This window comes from Cynara cardunculus, assembly GCF_001531365.2.
Source record: "Cynara cardunculus var. scolymus isolate 2C chromosome LG 4, CcrdV1, whole genome shotgun sequence".
NCBI classification, from domain to species: domain Eukaryota; kingdom Viridiplantae; phylum Streptophyta; class Magnoliopsida; order Asterales; family Asteraceae; genus Cynara; species Cynara cardunculus.
In genome coordinates, this window is record NC_037531.1 from 1689499 (window position 1) to 1700365 (window position 10867).

Genomic DNA, 10867 nt, shown 5'->3' on the forward strand with positions numbered 1-10867 from the left:
GATGTCTTCACTCTTCAACTTCAGTGTTGAACTCCAGTTAGCAGCATTTAACATAAATTTGTGTACTCCTGAGTTCCCTTATCCCTGCCACTGATGGCACTCGCTGATCAATGCAACTAGAGCTCAAACACTAAAGCCAATGCGGTGAAGCTAGACACTGGTTCAACAAGGACATTGAACCTTCACACCTCTTGACTCGCATCATAACTTAACCAAAACCCCCCATCATTATCTTATATAATCTACATAACACCACATCGCCGATAACACTAGCAGCTTAGCATTTATTGAAGTCTGACCTTGCAGTTTGTGCAGATGAAGACGTTATAATTGGCAACAGAGAAAACAAACAAACCACCACCAAAGACATTGTCAAAATTTGTGATATCCCATTGAAAATTAATTCTAGAAACCTGCAAAATGCTGCTATATATCCTTTAGGCATCACTGATTTTGGTTGTACAAATAAATAAATACTCCAATTAACCATAAAAATTACTACTACAGGACAGGTCAACAATTTCACATTTAGTATAGGAAGGATGGATAAGAATCCTGAATTTATTGGATTTCCCCATCCTCGCCAAGCTCCCCATCTTCCAGCTCCTCATGACCACCACCATTTTTACGAGAATCTCTCTTGTGTTTTTTATGCTTGCTTTCACTATCTGATTCAGGTGAATATGCATGCTGCAATGCAATACCATTTAAAAAACCAAGTTATACATACATATATCATCAAGTATAAACACTCTGATATCAGATTTCGTGAATCTACCTTTCTTGACTTTTTGCGCTCACTGCCATGTCTACGAGACTTCTTACCAGAGTCTTCTCTTTCATCCTTATCAGAACTCACATCGTCCGTCACTATGCTGCTTTGATGCCGCTTCCGATGTTTTCTGTCTTTTTCTTTCTCTCTTTTCTTCTCCTCCTTAATCTCCAAATTCTCGATATCTGAATCATCCTTCTTTTTATCTTTCTCTCTTTCACGCTCCTCTCTCTCTTTCTCCTTCTCCCTCCGTTCTTTCTCCTTTCTCCTCTCTTTTTCCTCCTTTCTCGCCTGAAGAAACAAGAAAATACCAACTCAAAACCAATCACTTTCATATCACATCTTTAATTGCTTTAGCATACTATCTGAAAATTCAGACGATACCTTCTCCTCCTCCCGCTTCCGTTCTTTCTCTTTTGCCTTCTCCAGCAAACGAGCAACATATTCCTCAAAGGTCTCACGAGCAAGGCTCTCATCACCAACAGCTCTAATTCCATGTCAAGAAAAGAGGAAAAAAAAAATGAGGCAGCTCTACTGGAACATTCGTTTCAAATAACAAATATGGGAAGCCTCATCAAATACCATACCTGTATTCGGAGCTTTCCTCAAAGAGTTGCTGGCATTCCTCCCATGTGGAAGAGGCAGTAATTTCCTGAGTTCAAGCACCAAAAAGTGAAGGTAAGATGATCTACAGAAGCTCTTTTGAACATGCAGTATATCATTAAGTTTGCCAATGATACAGGCTCCATGTACCTTGATGTCATACAATAACTCAGTGAAATCTTTGGCAAGACGCTGACGCTTTTTAGCTTCCTTCTCTTCTTTCTCCTTGGCCCTCTCAAGTAGGTCTTCAAACACAAGCTGGAAAGAAGTAAAACATTGCAAGACTCAGAAGACACTTAAACAAACAGCTTTAGACAGCACTTACGTATATTTATGAAAGGTGTCGATACCTTTTTGGCTAAACACTAACATGACTTGCTGATAGTACAACAGCAACAGCAATAACAAGAAATACCTTCTACTCAAATTTGCTGGTTTAATCTATCATCCAACTATATTTTCCAAGAGACATGAACTGTCAACAGCTTAAATTACACTCTGAGACTTGCTGTCCAGTGGTCAGATTCAGGTTTCTAAACCTCAAAGCGCTCTCCCATCGAAGATACTTGAAGATAGAAAAGAAGAAAAGAGCATTGTAGAAAAGCTTCTTCTTTCTCCTGACTGGTCACAATTGTTCCATGGGAATTAAAACTTATATGGGAAACTCTTCATTTTTGTCATGCCAAAATGGTGGAAGACCTTGTCATACCACTAAATTGAGGGTCACAAAGTCGAGCTTCCTGTTTAGTAATGCAATAGGTTGGTTACCCATGAATTATCATCCTAAGGGATAATAAATAATGAATTCAAGAGCTAGACCCGATAACCTGGTTTTCAATCCCAAAGAGCTTGACTCCTGACATAGAACCTTTAAGTACGTGTAGATGTCATAAATGAAGGCCAATTTATTAATGGTAAGCTGTTGTAGTTTTAAATAACACATAAAGTTCACTACACTGCTTATCAAGTCCAATAGGAAATCAAAACATTTACCATCCTGCTATTACTTTTCCTTTTTAACAAGTATCTTTTGGTATTATTCTGGTATGATACCCCTTGAATGCACTCTAAATTATCTTTCTCATTTGTGTTTCTATCTTACCTATCCGCCTGAGCTTAGCTTTTACCTTCAAGAAACATTCAACCCTAGTCGGTCTAAATTTTGAGCAACCAAGTGGTAACCAACAGAAAGGAAAAAGTTCTCAAAGCATCATAAAAGCCCCTTATTTATCTCACAACAAGCCTAAAAGCAATTTCATTTGTTGGCATTCTTGTATGCTGTCCTTCGAGCCAATCTTAGATTATTCTGGCATTCTTCTTTCTTATCTATCCACCTCAGATTAGTGATTAGCAATCAAAAACATTTAACAACCTAGTATCCCCAATTTTAGTTCATAATAATTGGCAAACGACCAAAATAACAAATTGCACAGGACCATAAACCCCTGGGTATCACACAACAGGCCTAATATAACCAGCACTCAGTTTTGCGTTTCTACAACACTTAAGTTATCTATCATATATCTTATAGGACTTCCAAAGAGCTCTCATCCACATTCATCTCCAAATAGAAGTATCCAAGACATTTCCATCCATAGAACACTCGGAAGACATTTGACTTGCAGAAGCTAACATAGAGTCTTATCATACCATAGAAGCAATTGTAGGCAGTGGTAAATAATTTCCTCAAAACAGCTTCTTGAACCTACCACACATTACCAAGGAAACAGGAATAAATTTTATGATCTGGTGACCAAAACTTGAGAGGAGAAGGTATAAAGGTCCTTCACCAAATTTCATATGATAGATTCAGAAGCAAAGACTAGGAAGATGATTTGGTAACTGTAAGTGGATGGGTGTTTCAATCCATGAGCAATTATAAGATAAGCTTTCAACCAGATTTTAGAGCTACTGTTACTAAAGAACTTGGGACTGAGAATATAGACAAATGAGTAACAAGGAGCAGTTAGAGTAGTAATATAAGATAGATAATCCATAAAAAAGGCAAGCACACTTGAGCATATATGTTAAACTGTTGACAGCCACATACTTCCAAGAGTTATACCTGCAGACTAACATCGGATAAAGATGAGATGATGTCCTCCTCAATAGCAACCTTGAAATCTTCAAGTGTCCATGTCGGCGCAACAGTGACCTATATAGAGGTACATAAGAACACAAATACAGATCACATATAAGCATCAGAGTAGGTCTACGTTACACCCATACACAAAGCAAATACAGCTACCTTCTTCAATTTCATAGCATCTTTCACACGCGTTTTATCTTCATGATACTGTCAAGTAAACAAAAAAAGAACATTTAGAGCTCTGTAACAGAACATACTTTTACGGCCTTAACGTCATTAGACATAATAATTGTGAAAACATTTGACGGCCTAAAATAAGACATCTTCTACAAATTCACAAGACTATTAACACTCCTCAAATAGCCAGCGCCACAAATCCCTCTGCGGATATCACTTTCACCCGTCACTTTTTGATCTTAAATCACCAAACAATCTCTATTACCCCAAACTTCATTGGAATAGTGAAAAGAACCACTAGAATGATCCATAACAAAGCAAGACTTGATAATTTAAAAAACACACATGATTAATACTAAATAGGTAGAAGGAAATGAAGCCAAAACACAGCATGTATATATTAAAACCAATGGTGGTCTTGCAGCTGTTCATATAAGGTGGTTTCAGGCTAGCAGCACGTTAACAACAATCCTATGAACTACAATTACATCTACATAAAGAAAACATTTAAACTCAAGATAACCTTAGAATAAGCTAAAGAGAATTACCTAAGTTTGCCCTGAGGTAGTTGCACATGGATAACTAAACAATTTACAAATATCAAATTATCGGGCCATAGGCATAAATTTGACTATCACCTTAGAATTTACATGTACCATAATCATCCTATAATTTTGCAAAAGGTACAACTAATAAAAAGTTTTTAATTCATATTAATTAAAAAATATGAATCAAATAAAACTGATCTTCATTGTGTAAACTTATATTCATATGTTAGTAAATTAATTTTAAACTGTATATTAAAATATATTCCTACCACCAACCCTCTCGTCCCCTTTTCTATTTAACCTCCCAGTCCATCCCCGGCCTTCCCAAGCACCATTTTCTAGAGACAAAGCAACAACCGAGAACCCTTCGCCTGATTTTTAATGTAAATCACTTCCTAGTAATCTTTTTTCCATGCAATATTTTATAATTCTATATGTATATTCATGCCTATATATACTGGGTCTTTCCAACTATAAGAATTGCTCTTCTTGTAGCATGGCAGGTAGCTTTTGTTATGCAAGGTCTTTTTTTTTCTGATGAGAGAAATTTGCAGATGAGAATGAATTCCGTAGGGCTGTGGTGCAAGCCAGGTGATTAAAAATCCTCAGAACAGAGTGCCATAAGTAATGGCTCTTAGTCTTGCCAGCAGAAATCAAATAATAAAGATACCATCCTTCCAATCCCCCTTGACTTTTATACATCAATGGTGGAGTGTGTCAGGCAATCAAAGCTTGTACATGTGACATATAGGTAGGCATTAGAGAGTTCTCTTTTCATTTTAGTTTTGTATATACATATACTTTCCTTTCTTTATTTCCTCGATCCAAAGTTTCATGTGTTTCCAATTAGTTTGTTACAATAGTGCTAAAAACCCCGACCAATTGGTGTTTTTGTAAAATTTGATTTTGTTATGCATAGATGATCGATGCCCGTCCCAAACAACTTGATATTTTGGTTCCCATTTACATTATTCTCAGAATTTGAGATTACCCTGTCAATTGTGATGGTGCTTTATGAGTCAAGGCTGCAATTAGATTATATCTTTTCTAAAGATCTGCAAGCAACAGGGCAAAGATAATGATGACAATAGTTCATACCTGGGTTGAGGAGTTGGAAGTCAGAGAGGGATTGAGTTGGAAAATTGTAGTTGAATCAAACAAGGTCTTACTTATATAGCCTTTGTCGTTAATGTTTGTAGCATAAAACATAATTAGTTCTTCCAGTCCTCGTCTCAGTCCTTAATTATGACGATTAACCTGCTCGAATAGTTTTAAGTGATGGATCTCAAGTTTAAGACCCTGATATGTTTCCAATATCCTCTTTGTCCATGTACATTGATACAAAGGTACTCTTCTTACAATCATTTAATTTTTTGTTGTACTAAGAAAAATAGCATGTAATCAAACGAGCGATGCTATGGCTACATCCCCACAGATCTTCAAACCTCTATAAAGATACGATTAGACACTAACGTCACGTACTTTGAAGTTTGATCTGTTTCCAGCTTCCTTCATCTCAATCACTCTAATTCCCTTGTAGTGACTTTGTTAATTTATCACCAAAAGATCATCGCCGCTTCACAAAGTTCTCATTATTTTCATCAACTACTTATCAAGACAATCATTTCGCATCATTAACCTCAACATCTTTGACTATTATCTCAGGTTCTCATCCTTGTGCATTTGATGTGATTTAGGTTCCCGATTTTTTTTCATTGTCTTCATCAATTTGTATACCTTACTTGAAACCTCCTTCATTCCTTGGTTGTTCTTACAAGTTCTCATATGATTACCACTAGTTTCTCCTACTATTTTCTTGGCTACACTTTTGGTTATTTTACACTTCTTTATATTCGCTACAAGCATCCGTAGCGATTCTTTTTTCCTCTAATAGCTTTTAAAACCTCCTTGTTCCACCACCAGATGTCTTCAGTTTGATGTCTAATTCCTAGTCCTTCACTAAACTTCAAATGCAGGGAGTCAGCTCTTTCCACATTTTATTAGCAAACCCAGCAATACGTTAATCTCCACTTTGAATATCTTATCATTTTAAACATATTTACGTACCCTGTTCATATTCTTATAATTAAGACAACGCCAATGCTCTCGATTTCATAGATTTTCCACTGATGGACATGGGTAAAGTCGCTAACAAGTACCTTTTTCTCCAACTCTTCAGTAACATCCTCAAACAGATCTTTTGGAGTCGAGCCAGAAGTATTTGAAGCAACAGCCTGATAAGCTACGGACTCCTTGACCTAAAAAATCAGGACATGAAGTATATAAGCAATCTTATACATGAAATGGAATTAGAAAAAAAAGAACTCTTTTATCTAGACCTAATGATGCAAATGGGCAAGTGACTATACTACCTTCTGACAATAGTCTCGCCATTGAGTTTTTGCTGTAAGTGCGCCAGAAATTACATGTTCTTCCATCATCTTCCGGAATTCATCGCGGTTTTTGCGCTCCACCCTTTTTATATGTTCCTTCAGGAAATGAATAACTGAATTTAAGAACGTTGGACAGACATGAAGGTAGCATGCACCTTCAACAAAAAGATAGCATCGAAGAGCACCTTTTTAATTTTCCTCTGTTCGTCCTCTTCCTTCTCCAGGTCACGGATATATTCCTGGAACCACAAAAACATTATAAATTGCCTAGTGGTAATGACAATTAAGGTTAGCGTAGAAAATTTACCTGGAAAATCTCCAAACGATCAATTTTTTCAAGCCGTGAACATCTTTCATCATCTTCCAACCGATCTTGAACTTTCCGCCACTGAGTATCCACCTGGATAAAAAGATATTGTGTTACCATCCAACAAATCAATTAAAATAAGGATGCCACTGCATTAGGCAACAGCCTCACCTTGATCAAGCCACAAGATTCCAAAAATTGTCTGTACTCTAATCTGTACTGCCGTTGCTCCTCTTGAGCTTTTGCCCTCTCCTGAAATTGAAAACCATGAAGTGCAGAGAGAAATAAACATAAAGAAATATAAAGCAACTACACTACACCTTCGCCTGATACTGCAGCGGGTCAATTTTGTAGGTATTTTAAGAATACAAAACAGCAATATCCACCTACTACATAACAGACTATACTATATAGAAAGTTAATATCACAATACCCAAATAAGAGCATAGATATCAACTCCAAGAATCCGTAATGGGATCTAGTAATCCTTAAATTCCTTTAAAATCAAATTTTTGTTGCAAAAATCAAAAAGAATTCTAGGTTTCATATAAGAAATACCAAGTATCATTGATCATAGATTGTATTTTTTAAGCTTCAAACCTCTCAGCTGGATAAAAAAAAAAATGCTCCAAAGTATGTCAATAGAGAGATGATATGTTAATGATGAGCTCATGCAGTAGCTAAAGCAGAACTTACTTTCTTCTGTAGATCAACCAGATAGTTCTGAAAAAGATCTTCTCGGTCAGAAGGTCGTTCCACAGCCTTATACCGCTCATCGTCTTCAAACATTGCCATAGCTTTGCTGGATTACAAACATACAAGTACAAAATATATTACATCTATGAATCAAAAGCTTATACCAAAACTATCATCAAGATCAACATTGTTTCTATAAGAAGATGAGACGTACCTCCATCTCATGGATGATGTCAATTCCTTGGACTCCTGAAAAGGATTTAGAACAGAGTAGCAGACATAAGATCAGCTGGATAAAAACATCATAGCCTATACATGAACTCATGCTTACCAGATTTATGATCCATGAACTCTATTCTGCTTTCAGTAAAATAATATAAGTACCAAAATTAGAAAAGTAGTAATGATACAGATGGAAGGAATAATCAGCAAGTTATGTTGCAAAAATAACTTTGTCAAAGTCGGTTTACAACTATACACATGTTGTGCAAACTATATTTTGGTTTTGGCACATAGAAAGCCCAGTAGGTATTCAAGTTCTAACAGTCGGGCCAGAGCTTTAAGTTAACAATTTGAATCAACATAAAGATAACCATCAAAACAAATTAACATGTCAAAAATTATACCATAATCGATTAGTCAGCAGAAAAGCTATTTGGTACTGTTATTGGATAACTCAGCTTACATAATATTGGCAATTCAAGCAGGGAGAAAGAAGGAAGGTGCGTGTTAGATCTTGGTGTACATGTATGCCAGATACAGTAGTATGAAAGTCCCACTTTGGTATTTTGGGTATAAAACCCCAACTTCTCTCTCATTTCCATTAGTTTCTCTAAATTTCCAGCCAATCCAGTCCATAAAATCTCTCTATGCTTTCTATACAAGCTTCTCTTCTATGTTGAAATCATATAGTTCCAAAGCATAAGGTACAAGTAGGTACGCATTAGGTCCTAATTTTTCATGTTATAAAAGGATCTCTACACAAGTGGCCTTACAAAGGTGCACCAAGCTGCAACGGTCTCCCTTGAGCATAAAGGCAAGGCACACACTTCAAGAGTGATGTTTGCACCCCAAACAAAGTAAGACACATGACTTAAAAAGAGTGAAAATAAAGAACAAAAAACGATTATACAAGTACAGATACCCAGTAAGAATTATTAAAAGGAGGTACAGAGACACATACAAGCTAACACGACATGCATACATAGTGGGTATGTAAGTGCTTGAAAATTGATTAACAATTTAACAATAATATAATGTCAATGAACCATTCATATTCATTAACACTATTAGCATCATAGCATTAACAATATACCAACCCAAAAACATAATCATTAAAAAGATGAGGCGGCAAACCGAAGGTTGAAAGACAAGATAAAGAGAGGCCCTATAGTTATTTCTAATGTTTTTTTTCCTTTTTGTGTGGTATATTAGCCTATTAGTTAAAAAGATGTATAATGTGCTAGAACTCCATTTAAACAAAAAGGTCCTATACAAAATAATTTATTTATTCATCAAAAAAGCTAGAAGAATCAACTAAAGCCTTGCTTCAACAAATCCAGGTGCAATCCTCATCAAGGCCAGTCGATCTCCAACTAAGGTAAGCTGACGTTAGGCATCAGAATTGTGCAACAATGAACCTTCGCCTAGGCATGCCATTCACAATTATTTTAAGTTGATCAATAGTCAAGTTTCCTTATTTCATAGACATGATATTGTTGAATTACAATTCCTTGAAATTCTTAAGTCTTTACTTTAGTCCTCATACATTCTAAGCTATTGGTTCCGTAATTCCGTTACGAAGTCCTTAGCAAGGTTCGATTGACCCATTTTGATTCACTAGTCAGCATCCTCCTTCAATTATACAGTGATCTTGTTTCGGATGAGGCAGACTGATTTCAGAGCTCTCTATGGTGTTCAACTGACTCCATGAATTTCAAAGTATCTCATTGCTCTTGGAGCCCTTATAAACACTTTAATGGATCAACTTCTCTTGCTCATTCGATGAGTCACTAAACCTCATGAGTGGTGTTGACGTTTCAATTTCTTACCCCTTCAAGATGGAGATAAGAAAGGAAAAAGTTCAAAATCAAAGAAATGCAAGGAAAAATCAAAACATTAGAAGATAGAGTTAATGCTGATATCTTGTGGGATTTTTACTGGTGGAAAATATTATTATGTAACACTGGAACCGTACACACATATAGATGACAATCTATTTAATCCAAGAAATTTTTCTTCATGGATCCAAAGGCGCTCACTGAAAGTAAAATAATGGCTTTTTTGCAAAGGTCGAATCCTTCAATCCTACCAGCCATTCCGTTCAAGAACTTTAGAGCACCATCTCACTATGTCATAGATCGACATACTATTACCTAGGTTCCTAAACTTGGCAACTGACTAGCACTCTACCAGACTTGCAAAAATTAATGAGCAGTACTCCCCCTTAAAGGCAGCAATAAAGTGGTTCCTCTTCTCTTCTTCCTCTTGAACCATGGAGAGTTTTAATTCAGTGATTTAGGAGCATAAATGTAATACTAGGAGTTGATTAGTAAAAACTAGTCAAGGATGGCTGTAATGAAGTAAGTTTAATGTAATGCACGTTAGGCAGTTGGGTATGATGTACTTATGTTACTTATTTTAGCACATTCTAACATCTTCCTGTACCTGTTGATGATATGTACAACCTGGGTCACTGCTATCAGGATGGGCATCTGGAATTCTGGATTCAGTTAACAGATTGACCAGGTGGATCCAGTTAAAGAGTTGGATCGTAAGTAGGGTTGGATCATAAGTAGGGTTGGATCACAAGTAGGGTCGGATCATAAGTAGTATGGATCGGGTGACATGTTAAATCTGTGAACCAAAATAATAAGTTGCTAATAGAAGCAAAAAACAACATTAACAAAACAGCAGCAACAGAACTAAATAATTACCCTTGCCAAACAAGTATTAAGGAAAAAAAAAAAAATCTAAATCGGTCAAGCAAGCAGATATGCTATGGTAATAATTGCTCAAAAGAGTGTGACAGCAGTCAAATTCGAAATCCCAGGTTAGCTATAATTAAGAATATATTAGTGTTATTGAAGTTAATTTATAGATTAGGAGTTAGTTAGATTAGTTTAGTTGAGAARTTTTAARAAWTTCCGGTAGTTGCTTAGAAAGTCCGGTTCCGGTCCGAAGTTATCCGAAATGTCCTATACAGTACCAAATGCTCTAATTTATACCCAATTTATATAAAACACTAAGTTTTAGTGTTTTAAATATAAAACCTTTCTATTT

General features: G+C 36.1%; 1 protein-coding gene across 6 annotated transcripts in view; it reads right to left on the reverse strand.

Annotated features, from left to right (window-relative positions):
* Positions 1 to 369: 369 nt before the first annotated feature.
* The window catches only part of LOC112511333 (pre-mRNA-processing protein 40A), a 26999-nt gene continuing 16501 nt past the window's right edge, over positions 370 to 10867 (reverse strand). For all 6 annotated transcript variants that reach the window (XM_025116922.1, XM_025116921.1, XM_025116920.1 and 3 more), the window contains 14 exons: positions 7800 to 7834; positions 7586 to 7691; positions 7061 to 7141; positions 6890 to 6982; positions 6768 to 6821; positions 6562 to 6678; positions 6349 to 6447; positions 3624 to 3671; positions 3441 to 3530; positions 1526 to 1633; positions 1360 to 1424; positions 1157 to 1259; positions 779 to 1063; positions 370 to 690 (listed from right to left, as the gene is read on the reverse strand). In XM_025116922.1, coding sequence (XP_024972690.1) covers positions 562 to 690; positions 779 to 1063; positions 1157 to 1259; positions 1360 to 1424; positions 1526 to 1633; positions 3441 to 3530; positions 3624 to 3671; positions 6349 to 6447; positions 6562 to 6678; positions 6768 to 6821; positions 6890 to 6982; positions 7061 to 7141; positions 7586 to 7691; positions 7800 to 7834 — 1413 coding nt within the window. In that variant the 3' untranslated portion in view covers positions 370 to 561. The remainder of the gene's footprint in view (positions 691 to 778; positions 1064 to 1156; positions 1260 to 1359; positions 1425 to 1525; positions 1634 to 3440; positions 3531 to 3623; positions 3672 to 6348; positions 6448 to 6561; positions 6679 to 6767; positions 6822 to 6889; positions 6983 to 7060; positions 7142 to 7585; positions 7692 to 7799; positions 7835 to 10867) is intronic.